We start from the raw sequence: 13,611 nt of genomic DNA, 5'->3' as shown, positions 1-13,611 counted from the left end.
CATATCGCCCATGGGAGTGATCCTTAAATGTATATTTCCATCCCTACCTAGCACAAATGTATATTTCCATCCATATCGCCCATGGGAGTGATCCTTAAATATCGTGATCTGGTGGTGGAGCGGGCCCAAAAACACAAATAGATTTTCTTCTAATGAGGAAAGGGGATCGTATAACTTGTAAGGATTGCAAAGTTATACCAGGAGAGAGCGTGGCTAATCAACATCGCTTGTTGGTGATGGATGTACATATCAAAAGAGTGAGAAAAAAGAACAAGACTTGGAAGTGCCCAAAGACTAGATGGTGGAATCTAAAAGAAGAAAAACAAGCCATTTTCAAAGAGAAAGTAATCACCCAATGTATGTGGGATAGAGAGGGGGAAGCTAACCAAATGTGGGATTCCATGGCTAGTTGTATTCGAAAAGTAGCAAAAGAGGTATTAGGAGAGTCCAAGGGCTTTGCCCCACACCAAAAGGAATCTTGGTGGTGGAATGAGGAGGTACAAACAAAGGTGAAGGCTAAGAAGGAATGTTGTAAAGCCTTATACAAGGATAGGACCGATGAAAATGGTGAAAGGTATAGAAAAGCGAAGCAAGAGGCGAAGAAAGCTGTGAGAGAAGCTAAGTTAGCGGCTTATGACGATATGTATAAGCGACTAGATACCAAAGAAGGAGAGTTGGATATCTATAAACTAGCTAGAGCAAGGGAAAAGAAGACAAGGGACCTAAACCAAGTGAGGTGCATCAAGGATGAGGATGGAAATGTTCTTGCTACAGAGAACGCGGTTAAAGACAGATGGAAAGGTTATTTTCATAATCTTTTCAATGAAGGACATGAAAGGAGTGCTTCTTTAGGGGAGTTGAGTAACTCAGAAGAGTGTAGAAACTACTCTTTTTATCGTAGAATCCGGAAGGAAGAAGTGGTTGTAGCTTTGAAGAAGATGAAGCATAGAAAAGCAGTAGGCCCAGACGATATACCAATCGAAGTGTGGAAAGTTTTGGGAGAGACAGGTATAACATGGCTCACTGACCTTTTCAATAGGATTTTGAAAACGAAGAAGATGCCAAATGAGTGGCGAATGAGCACTTTGGTGCCTATCTACAAGAATAAGGGCGATGTACAAAATTGCATGAACTATAGGGGTATTAAGCTAATGAGTCATACAATGAAGCTTTGGGAGAGAGTCATTGAGCATAGATTGAGGCAAGAGACACGGGTTTCGGACAACCAATTCGGGTTCATGCCAGGGCGCTCAACCATGGAGGCAATCTATCTCTTACGAAGATTGATGGAAAGATATAGAGATGGGAAAAAGGATTTACACATGGTCTTTATAGATTTGGAAAAAGCGTATGATAGGGTCCCAAGAGACATTCTTTGGAGGATTTTGGAGAAGAAAGGAGTACGAGTAGCATATATCCAAGCTATACAGGATATGTATGAAGGAGCAAAGACTGCCGTAAGAACTCATGAAGGACAAACCGAAAGCTTTCCCATAACTGTAGGATTACATCAAGGCTCATCCTTAAGTCCTTACCTTTTTGCGTTGGTAATGGATGAGTTAACATGACATATTCAAGATGATATTCCTTGGTGTATGCTTTTCGCAGACGATATAGTGTTGATAGATGAAACTCAGGAAGGGGTAAATGCAAAGCTTAACCTTTGGAGAGAAATGTTGGAATCTAAAGGTCTTCGCCTAAGCCGATCAAAGACAGAATATATGGAGTGCAAGTTCAGTGCAAATGGAGGCCAAAACGAGTTAGGGGTGAGGATCGGAGATCAAGAAATACCAAAGAGCGACCGTTTTCGTTACTTAGGATCTATCTTGCAAAAGAACGGAGAATTAGATGGAGATCTTAACCATAGAATACAAGCTGGATGGATGAAGTGGAAGAGTGCATCCGGCGTGTTGTGTGACCGCCGTATGCCACTGAAGCTAAAGGGAAAATTTTATAGGACGGCAATAAGGCCGGCGATGCTGTATGGCACAGAATGTTGGGCGGTGAAGCATCAACACGTACACAAAATGGGTGTAGCGGAGATGAGGATGCTTCGTTGGATGTGTGGGCACACGAGAAAGGATAAGATTAGGAATGAGGATATCCGGGGTAAAGTAGGAGTAGCCGAAATTGAAGGAAAGATGAGAGAAAATCGGTTACGGTGGTTTGGACATGTGCAAAGAAGGCCTACTGACGCTCCGATTAGAAGATGCGACTATAGGACAGAGGTTCAGGGCCGAAGGGGTAGAGGAAGACCTAGGAAAACTTTGGAAGAGACCCTAAGAAAAGACTTAGAGTACTTGGATCTAACGGAGGACATGACACATGACAGAACACAATGGCGTTCTAAGATTCATATAGCCGATCCCACTCAGTGACTTGGATTTTCCAAGTCTCCAACCGAGAAGTTTTCCTCACTCGGGAAATTAAGGGAACACTACCTCAACCTACATGCTCCACTCACAAAGTTTCAACATACAAGCTTCAACAAAAGAAAATTCAAAGAACTTAGCAAAGAAAGCTTTGGTGTATTTAACACAATACGTTGAAATGAAGGAAAGCTTATTTATTGATATCCCCGATAAGTTACAAATATGTACATATACTTGAGTCAAAATAAACAAACAAGAGGGAGCCTTCACAAAGGTTGCTTAGGAGAAGTCTCAGCAGTCGGTAGAGCCCCAGAAAGAGAAGGCACTGGAGGGGGATCATTCGGAGCCTCAGTACTGGACAAAACCCTAGAAGGAGGAGGCATCAGAGGTTGATCATTTGGAGCTTCATTACGCGGTACAGCCCCAGAAGACGAAGGCAATAAATGCCTTTGGAACAAACCCACAAATCTCTGATGATCAAGTAAAACCTGGCCATCAGATTCCTTCATCTGGTCAAGCTTCCTCTTCATGTTTGTAGCATAGTCATGTGCGAGCCGGTGCAACTGTTTATTCTCATGCTTGAGCCCTCTAATCTCCTGTTTGAGACTCATAACTTCAGCCGCCAATGATTCAACTTGGCGGGTTCGAGCAAACAGGCGTTGGGCCATATTAGACACAGAACCTGCACACTGAACACTGAGAGCCAGAGAATCCTTAACAGCCAACTCATCAGACCGTTTGGAAAGTAGTCTGTTATCTTTGGGAGTGAGAAGGTTCCTGGCCACTACCGCAGCGGTCATATCATTCTTCATCACGGAATCCCCAACGGTAAGAGGACCAGTAGGGGAGACGAAGGATGGGCGCCATATGTTGTCTGGAGAAGGCGGGGCTGCCTCTTCAACAAGGTTCAAGTCAAAACGACGGTCGGAGGGGCCAAACATTTTCAAAGGTGTTGAAGAGAGAAGAGGTCGGACAAATCAAGATCTTAGAAGTGCAAGAATGGAGCGTCTAGTGGTGGATATTCAAGTGTGCTTTGGAACTTAATGTTAGCCCCTATAAAAATCTGCACTCGACGAAGCTTCAGAAATCGAAGAGGCGGCTGCTCAGAAATCGAAGAGGCGTTTGCTTCCTCAAAAGCTGGGCTGCTTAGAGACCACGAGGGTCGATCTCAGAAATCGAAGAGGCGTTTGCTTTCTCAAAAGCTGGGCTGCTCAAAGACCACGAAGGCCGATATCAGAAATCGAAGAGGCTTGCTTTCTCAAAAGCTGGGCTGCTAAGAGACCACGAAGGCCGATCTCAGAAATCGAAGAGGCACCTACTTTTCCAGCCTTGTCAGCACCTGTCACACGCACACTCAGCTTTGCGGAAATTATGGGCATTCTGTCGAAGATTTCTGGCGAAGTAGAAAGCACATGAATCGTACTGTTCAATCACCCACTTCCCACACGCAACAGTAACTCATGGGTACCACAGATAACTTTGCCAAAGTTCTCTGACAAAGTTGAGACACGTGAAGCTTGCAGCTCCCGCTACATCGCTCTGACCAAGAAGGGTAAAAGAATTGCAAAGAAACAGCACTAACAAAGTTTAGACACATAAATTTTGAAGGTCTAGCTACCATATTATTACCCACAAGGGTAAAGGAACAGTACCACTGCTGGATAATTGGAAAGTCCCGGTGTGTCAACCTCTGTGCTTCGTGGCAAGGTAGACTAGCAAACATGCCAACCTTTACTCACATTCAAGAAAACACTCCCAACAGGATTGCTTGCTCCAAAATCGAAGAGGCACCGCCCTCCGAATCTCGAGAGCCAGACTCCCAACATGATTACTTTCTCAAAAATCGAAGAGAGGGTAAAGGAACAGTACCACTGCTGGATAATTGGAAAGTCCCTGTGTGTCAACTTTGTGCTTCGTGGCAAGGTAGACTAGCAAACATGCCCAACCTTTACTCACATTCGAGAAAACACTCCCAACAAGATTGCTTGCTCCAAAATCGAAGAGGCACCGCCCTCCGAATCTCGAGAGCCAGACTCCCAACATGATTACTTTCTCAAAAATCGAAGAGAGGGTAAAGGAACAGTACCACTGCTGGATAATTGAAAAGTCCCTGTGTGTCAACCTCTGTGCTTCGTGGCAAGGTAGACTAGCAAACATGCCCAACCTTTACTCACATTCGAGAAAACACTCCCAACAAGATTGCTTGCTCCAAAATCGAAGAGGCACCGCCCTCCGAATCTCGAGAGCCAGACTCCCAACATGATTACTTTCTCAAAAATCGAAGAGACACCACTCTCCGAATCTCGAGAGCCAGACCTCCAGCAGGATTGCTTTCTCAAAAATCGAAGAGGCATCGTTCTCCGAATCTCGAGAGCCAGATCCCCGACAGGATTGCTTGTTCGAAAACCGAAGAGGCACCACTTTCCCAACTTCAAGAGCTGGATCTCCTTGGATAAAGCTTGTCTGTAATCTTCACACGCAACATCAGCTTTCCAGATACCACATACCACTTTTTCAAAGTGCTCTGACAGTGTTAGAACATGTGAAGCTGGCAGCTTCCACTACTGTGTTATGACCAAGCAGGGTAAAGGAATAACATTATTACTTGATGTTAGGGAGACTCCTATATATGTCGACCTCCATCCCTAACGGACAGGCAGACCTGCAAAAATGCTCAACCCTTTCTCTTATCTGAGAGGGCACTCCCAACGAAGCCTTTCGAAATATTCAACTTTCTTTCCCCCCGATAATACCTCTGTAAACAAGCTATACTAGAGCAAGAATATCTCATATCATCAGGGTTAAAAGCAAGAGTATCCCATATCATGCTTTTTCCCTGTCTTTTCCTTTGACCTTGTTCTTACCTGCAAGACAAGGAGAACGAGAGCAATCAGTCAGCACTTGGAATCAAGCTTCCAGCCAGGAACTGACTACCTGGAACCCCTTACCTGATTACTTACCTAGCATTGCTCTCGAGTACTCATCTTCAACATCTTATGCTTCCAGGGAAGATACCGCATCTGCCTGAGGAACAGATAGGGCAAGTGAGAAGGATACAAGGAAGCATGTGGAGACAAGCGTAACAGCACACGTGCCGATACATCCACTACTCTGTCAAAAGCAAAAGTATCCCATATCAGCAGGGTCGAACGTACTCTAGATTTGATGGACTTGTTTTGACCATCAAATTCTTCAGTCGGCCTTATACTCTGGAGGAAACCAGAAAACCCTGCAGCCCGGTTCAAGAATAAGCCTGTGGAAAGTTACTTCTTCAAAGGCAAAAGTATCCCATATCATCTCTTCTCATTTTTCTTCTCTTTATCCTTCATGCTGCCTGCAAGATAGGGAGAATGTGAACAATCAGCTGGAGCTTTGATTGCTTACCTTGTCTGTCACCTATTTCAGCAGATCCCCTAGCCCGGCGACTTGGGGGACTCTTACTACATGGTTTGTATCGCGCTTGACCAAGCCTGAAACTACAAGTAAGCTTCAAGTGAAATTGATACATTACCTTGTGCATCTCCACCAGTTACAGATACCACCCCTGGATGGAGGAAGAGTACTTCCAGAGAAGATGCCACATCTACTTATGAGACAGATAAGGCAAGTCAAGACGATACCACACTCCGGTACTTAGAAGTTTCGTGGTTACGAGATCATTCTCCCACAATATTTCCTAATGTCATTTGTACTAAATCATTCACTTGTACTCACTAAAGGAGAGCTTGAACCTATGTACTTGTGTAAACCCTTCACAATTAATGAGAACTCCTCTATTCCGTGGACGTAGCCAATCTGGGTGAACCACGTACATCTTGTGTTTGCTTTCCTAATTCTATCCATTTATATACTTATCCACACTAATGACCGGAGCAATCTAGCGAAGATCACAAAAAGTGACCGTTTTCGCTACCTAGGATCTATCTTGCAAGAAAACGGAGAATTAGATGGAGATCTCAACCATATAATACAAGCTGGATGGATGAAGTGTAAGAGTGCATCCGGCGTGTTGTGTGACCGTCGTAGGCCACTGAAGCTCAAGGGAAAATTTTATAGGACGGCAATAAGGCCGGCGATGTTGTATGGCACAGAATGTTGGACGGTGAAGCATCAACACGTACACAAAATGGGTGTAGCGGAGAGGAGGATGCTTCGTGGGATGTATGGGCACATGATAAAGGATAAGATTGGGAATGAGGATATCCGAGGTAAAGTAGGAGTAGCCAAAATTGAAGGAAATATGAGAGAAAATCGGTTCCGGTGGTTTGGACATGTGCAAAGAAGGCCTACTGACGCTCCGGTTCGAAAATGTGACTACGGGACAGAGGTTCAGGGCCGAAGGGGTAGAGGAAGACCTAGGAAAACTTTGGAAGAGACCCTAAGAAAAGACTTGAGTACTTGGATCTAACGGAGGACATGACACAAAACTGAGCGCAATGGCGTTCTAGGATTCATATAGCCGACCCCACTTAGTGGGAAAAGGCTTTGTTGTTGTTGTTGTTGTTGTAACATTATCCAATTAGTAATTTTAGTGTAAAGAAGTCACACTGCTAACTAACTAACTGTAGAAAAGAAATACTTACTCACCTTTAAGTTTAATTATTAATGTGCGACTCTTCTTAATTTTTTTTTATTACAAACGAAAATTTTCATTAATTTACATTAAAATTTTTGCATACAGCGTTTAAGCTTGACACGTAGTAATTTTTATTTCATCTATGGATGGAACATTTTGGGCTATTCACTGAACCTCTTTTGTTCTTATCATATTTTGTCTAAAAAAAACTTTGCTCTCCGCAGTCAAGTTATTTTAAAGTTCCGTTTAAACCACTAACGAGGCAGAAAACTACAAGGACCATGTATGAGCCACGGCATTCACGTGGTTCAACATTCCAGTAGATAAAGATCGGATTTTTATCGATGCATTCGAGTTTAAAACTTGTTTTTTTCCTTCTAAATTGTTGTATAGGCAGGATCTATCGGAAAGTGAGCAATAACTGCAAAAGATATAAAATGTAATTTCGAACTCTCCTTTTTTTCCGCAATAATGATAAAAGATTATGAAAAAATGGAGGAACAACGTCATCAATTTTGAGAGAATTATCAATGAATTTGGTGAGAAGTAAATGTAAATGGGGCCAGAACTCAGAAGAGGTATATGCATCCTATCAAGGGAAAAAGAAGATGGCTCGGGTTTTGCATAAACAAGGATGAAACTTCTCTCCCATGTCGAATTCTTGTCGCAAGTTCATCACTTTTTCCTTTTTACAATTTCTGGGTTTCTTGGTCTTTTTATTTTACAAGCATGTTTGAAATTTACACTTTTGCATACTCATTTTGTTCATAAAAGTTTATATATTTACATGAGAATAGGAACAAGATTTCAGGCTGGCAAACACTTGAATGCACTTGAATTAAAAAACAACATTCTGGGATCCAAAATTTCAACTGATGGGGTCAGTGGAGCGATGTTGGTTATGGAACTCACACGAACCTGCTACTGCTAGCATTGTTTACTCAGTTGTCCCTGTGAAAGAAAAGTAAAGTGAAAGCCATTAAACTTCAGTTTTTCATGATAGTTTTGTCACTACATAGTCTATAATAGACCTGCTTCTTCTGCTTGATTTTCTGGCTGTGAAGATGTGCTCGATTGGCTCTTTGAGGTTTCCAAGTTCTTGAGCTGCGGATCGCTTATTACTTCCTGCACAAGATAAGACCTTGTAAAAAATTATGGTGTTGAAGAATGAATTTTATTGCATGATTCGCTAGATTATGTGTATGTTGAATGCAGAAATGGATGTTAAATTCATTGCTTCCAATCCCTAAAAAAAAAATTTAGGATTTGGAGGGTACATTTCCTTCATGTCTAATTCATCGTCTACCTTCAACTTGGACAAGATTTGGAAGTTGAATGCATTTCTTCCTTCAACATGCATTGATTCCAATCAGTTATCGTATCCAAATGAATCCTAGACACTTAATTTGTAATACCAGGAATATATAATATGGGGGGTTGAGAATTTCTGTTTAGTTTTTTAGGTAGACATATGAAACTAAATGCTTCTGAACTTTTCGGTTTTCTTACTTGTTGATCGGCAGCGTGACTGTGATTAGGGGAAGGGCTATAATTGCCTCCTAATAACTTGTGGTTCATCTTTTCGTCAGCAAATTCTCTCAGTTTATTCAGTGCCGGCAGTATCACAGTGCCAAGATCTGGCCTGTCCTTTCGTCTAAGTTCTGCACATTGGATTGCTAGCTTTGCAAAGCTCAATGCTTCTTCATATGGCCAATCAGGCACAGCTGGGTCTAGCATCCCCGCGAATGTGCCCTTTTCAATTGCAGTTTCGACCTGGTGAGTCAACCCCATAGGTGGCCTACTTGTTACCAATTGAAGAAGCATAATGCCTAAGGAGTACACATCAGATTTTACACCAAGCATTCCTGTCTGCTGATACTCAGGGTCAATATAGCAGAATGTTCCGGCCGTAGCTGTCATGAGGCACTGTGTCACGTTTTCAGCAACAGCTGGGACAAGTCTAGCTAATCCGACATCACTAATCTTGCTCACGTAGTTTTGATCTAGCAAAATGTTGCCCGGCTTGAGGTCACGGTGCACCAAGGGTTCCGGCTTGGTCTGGTGAAGAAAAAGTAGGCCTGTGGCAACTTCAGCTGCTATTTGGAACCTCAGTTGCCAAGACAGAGCTGGGGTGTTCCCTTTCCTTGAGAGACAGTCATCTAAGCTTCCATTGGCCATGTATTCATATACTAGAATGCCATACTCTGGACAGGCTCCTAGAAGTAACACCATGTTGGGATGTCGAATGCAGCTAAGTATGTCGATCTGCATTGAATCATGAAAGACGATGTTAGCTAAATTTTTCCATATGATATCTTTGTACTTTTATATGTTTGTCGTATGAAACTTAGAACGAAATGTAAGATAATAAGCATGTTGTAAAAGAAAAAATGCATGTTCAACTTGTAACGGAAAATATTACAATGTAGGATAGCTAATTTTATTCGGAAATCTTTGGCCATTGTGTGGAGTTCACTACTTATACTTACCTTTTCCCAATGGAATTCTTTTTAGCACAAAACCAAGTTAAAAGAAAATTTAACGAATCATGAGAGCTAGTCAAGACTCTCAGTCCCTTACCTCTTTCTGAAACTGTGACCTTCCTTGAGCAGCATCCGGACGCAAGACCTTGACTGCAACCGGTGTGTGATCGAGGTAACACTTATAGACAGGACCATAGCCTCCTTCCCCAATCTTTCGAGACGGCAAAAAGTGTTCTGTTGCTTCTTCAATCTCCTCAATGGAATACCTCCTATACTTGTCATCAGTGTGGGCTAGATTTGATAATAGCTTCCTCATGTCCTCTGCTTCTCTAAGAGCCTTAATTTCTGCGTTTGCCCGTTTATTTGACTCCAACTCTGCAATCCTTTTAGCTGCATCAGCTGCTTCTATGGCTGCCTTGCACCTAGCTTTTTCTCTCTCCGCAACTGCCTGTGCTGCTTCTTGAGCCAATCGTGCTTCCTCAAGTTTTTGTTCCTCTTCAGCCCTCCAGCTGTGCAGCTCCATTTCCTGTAGGGGACGTAAATTTGAATGGAATCATGAAAAAATGCAGAAAGAAAATCTAACTTGCACTCACTTTCTGTTTAGCTGTAAGTGCTTCTCTGCATGCCGTGCTGTACATGTCCATTGTTTGCTTCAGCTCTAGCTTTAGCCTCCTCATCTCCGATTCTACTTCTTCCTGCGTTAGTTTAATAAATGCAGTGAAAAAAAATCATCTAGATAGTGTACAGAAAGATATTGCAACAAAATTTGAGAAAGCAATGATGGTGAAAAAATTCATCATATAAGGTGTAAAAGGTTTGAGATTTTCGGTTGCTTACCAGGTTCTCTGATGACCATGAAGATGATGTTTGGTTGCTTTCATGTGAAATTGACGAGAAGTCTTGCGGAAAATTGAGTTCTGCGAACTTAGGTCCTAGGCGCATTGATCCAAAGCTTTGGTCTGAGCTGGTAGATAGCCGCCCTCGGTCCATATATTCATACATCACAGATGAAGCTCGGTCAGTGCTTGCCCTGTCGGAGCTTATAAATGATCTCTCACTTTCCGATTCTGAGAACCCTCCACTAATCCTTCCATTACTAAAGCCTCCTCCTCTTGTATATGCATATCTGTTTCCAATCAGGACGATGGATCAGTCTTTTCGGTAGATTTAATGATAGCAATCAGTACGCATAACAGCATTGTGAGAAGAAATTGCCTTGCCACGTCATGTTGTACCCAAAAACCAGGTTTAGTATGCTATGACTTACCTGGAAGCTTCATCTGGCAAGTTACGAGGCCTGAACGATGGTCTGGCTGCTGGATAGAGAGGATCCAAAAAATGCGTTTATTATTGCTCAAGCAAAATTGGTTTTGAAGATAGCTTAATTAATAATTGAAAGAAACAAACCTTTCAAGTACATATTCTGTCTAGGTGTTTCAGCTGCTTTAGCACTTTGCTGATTTAATGCCTCTATTTGGGCAAGTAGTGGAGAACTGTAAGCTGCTGGACGAGAAGCATGTCGCTCAGAGTGGATTTTCCCTTTGGAGATGACATATACGGTGCAGAAATCAGGTGCCCCTTTTGATACACTGCTTGGAATACTTGATGATTTGAATCTGCACAAACGTATGTTGGGTTTACACGTACTATGGCATCGATAAATGTGTGAGTCAAATACATTAACCATGGCATTTTGAAAACAATCAACGTGTTCCTGCTTGGATCAGCATCATGCTGTTATTTTGCAGAATATTGAGTAACAATATGTTTTCATCGATAGTGTGTGCTTTCGCTCGCGGATAATGCTTTTTCTTATTGTAACATTTTGTTCAATTGTCATTCTTTGCATGATCTTGGTGGAAATATGAAGAAAAATCTAATAAAGGTAAATATTAGACCGAGGCAATTACCTTATAAATCCATGCTTTGTTGGAGCTCCCAGAACCAAATTCTCAATTGCAGCGTAAGAAGCATATTCTGTTACTGCTTTTGCTATATCTGAGTCTTCAAGTATGATATCAATGCAGTTTATCTGAGAAAGCAAATTTGCAAGACATGAGAAAACAATTGAAAAGTAACAAAAATATAACTATACAAAACTATGAATCATAATACAGGAAATGCGATGATAATTCATTCTTCCCAAAAGGGTACATTTATTTGTTTTTTAAATGATGGTATGTACTGTTTAAGACAAGTTTTTGTAAGACACGCTTTGATACGTATAATGTGTTCACTGCAAAGTCTGATAATGCATTAGATTTTAGGGTTCTGCTCCAAAAACATTAATAAAACATTTCATGCAGGGTGGTCATGGAATAAGCTTTCAAAGGAAGAGCTCCAAAACCTACATCCTTACGAGCACAATAGCAATGGAAGGTAAGGAACAGATCCTTGGTCATCTTTTCGAGCTGCTGTTTGCGCGGTGATTGAGACAGATTGTTTATATTGCATACAATGGCATTGTTTCCAGTTACTGCACCAAAAATAGAAGTTGTAACACTGTCTTCCATTGAAAAGTAAATTTTTAGCTCCAGAGAGAGAGAGATTACTTGAAGAACAAACTGATGATGTCTTCTGAACAACATGTAGTAAAATGACAGTTTGGCCCTTGGTGAGAAGATGCTCAGCAGCCCATCGGAGTGCATTTTGGCTCCCTTTCTGATTGTCTATGGCAACTGCCACCAATCCATTTCCTCCTGCTCCCTTCTTTGCTCCATTTCCTCCTTTTACAGACCACATTTTCTCAAAATCCTCTATGAAAAATAGAATGTTTCTAGGATACAGTTTTCTATGGGGACATCCGAGAATACTAGAATGATACAGAGAAGATAAGCATGACCTCTCCACAAAGATGATACACATAAATCGAGAATGTTAACTGGCCTAGAGATCTATGAGTCCTGAAATCTGTTGTTCCTGATGAAACGAATATAGAAATAAAAATAAATTACTATAGTTTAGAATTTAGGGTTTACAATGACTTAGGCGGCACAACAGGCATATGAGTTTTTACATTTGTTTGGTCTTTCTTTCCTGTTTTTTTTGTTCAGAACCTGGCGGTTTTTCTATTTTGGCTTTTCAAATAGAAGCCTCAGAATTCAGATAAAAATGAAAAAAGCAAAATATGAGGCAGCCTGGCGATTGAGAGAGTTGCTGCCAAAAGTAGAAGATCTAAGAATAGGCAATGGATATCCCCCTCTCTCACAAAATACATTTTTTTTAGTGACGATATATCTGGGTGAGGACTTGAATTTTGAATTTTTTAAGCTAACTACTGATGTAAATTTAAACTAACCTAAATAATAGATTAATTTAAACCAAATTAAACTCGCAAGCGTACGAATCAATTGTAGAAATAAACGCAAATACGAGGTCGATCCCACAGAGATTGCTTTTAATACCAATTCAACCAGTTGATTACGTGAAACTTAACTTAACTAAGGAAGAATGATTGCTTAATTGATTATGAAGAATAATTAAAACTTTAACTTCAAATTAGACTAAGAATATGAAATACCGACAACACCCAACAAAAGAAAGTTGAAAAGAAATTAATGTGATGAAAGCCTAAGGTTATGAATCCACCAATAAAAATCATATTCCCTTTCCTTCAAGCCAATTACTATTCAATTACAATGCCCATATTTAAGGTTGTTCTTTCTAAGATATGAATTGATCCTTGATCAGGCATCCACTCGTGTGCTTATACATGAAAACTATATCCTATTGGTTAGGCATACAGTTAAACACATACAAACCCATTAAACACAGAAGAATTATGTCAACCAAGCAGGACTAGTTTGATATTGGTTATCCTCACTAGTTTGTCTACTCTTCCTAATCTTAGTTCCAATAAACCTAATTGATATTGGTCATCCTCTCAGATTTATCTAATTATCTAGAAACAAGTTCACAATGATGGCCAATCACAAGAACATGTAAATCTAGAATAGATTAAGCACAAAGATTAAGAACTAAACATGGCATGTAATCAAATAATAATCAACAAAATAATTCGGAAATAATCATGTCATGGCTTCATCATAAACCTTAGAAGAAGAGTTTAGTTACACATGGTCATAATAAAAATCACAAAAGAAATCATATAAACAAAATAAAATCCGGAAAAGAATGGTAAGAACACACTCAACAGCCTGTCTTCACTTTAGACGAATCT

The 13,611-nt window shown here is 40.9% G+C and overlaps 1 protein-coding gene and 1 non-coding gene across 3 annotated transcripts; one reads left to right on the top strand and one right to left on the bottom strand.

Annotated features, from left to right (window-relative positions):
• Nucleotides 1-7,680: 7,680 nt before the first annotated feature.
• LOC103421988 (U-box domain-containing protein 52-like) lies at nucleotides 7,681-12,453 on the bottom strand. 2 transcript variants are annotated; one of them, XM_008360030.4, is made up of 11 exons: nucleotides 11,984-12,453; nucleotides 11,783-11,907; nucleotides 11,342-11,463; nucleotides 10,839-11,047; nucleotides 10,699-10,747; nucleotides 10,269-10,557; nucleotides 10,025-10,126; nucleotides 9,529-9,957; nucleotides 8,458-9,213; nucleotides 7,980-8,073; nucleotides 7,681-7,899 (listed from the first exon to the last, which is right to left on the bottom strand). In XM_008360030.4, exons 1-11 carry the CDS (start codon nucleotides 12,294-12,296, stop codon nucleotides 7,886-7,888), a joined length of 2,502 nt encoding a protein of 833 aa, XP_008358252.3. In that variant the 5' UTR covers nucleotides 12,297-12,453; the 3' UTR covers nucleotides 7,681-7,885. The 2 variants fall into 2 exon arrangements, with proteins under 2 accessions (XP_008358252.3, XP_028953717.2); XM_029097884.2 differs by having other exon boundaries at nucleotides 10,699-10,744.
• Nucleotides 12,218-12,321, top strand: LOC114822810 (U6 spliceosomal RNA). Its single transcript, XR_003771003.1, has one exon. It is a non-coding gene; the product is annotated as a U6 spliceosomal RNA (small nuclear RNA).
• Nucleotides 12,454-13,611: the final 1,158 nt, after the last annotated feature.

This window comes from Malus domestica, chromosome 17 (assembly GCF_042453785.1).
Source record: "Malus domestica chromosome 17, GDT2T_hap1".
Taxonomy (NCBI): Eukaryota; Viridiplantae; Streptophyta; class Magnoliopsida; order Rosales; family Rosaceae; genus Malus; species Malus domestica.
Note: the sequence above shows the minus strand (reverse complement) of the source record. Positions and strands in the feature narration are given on the sequence as shown.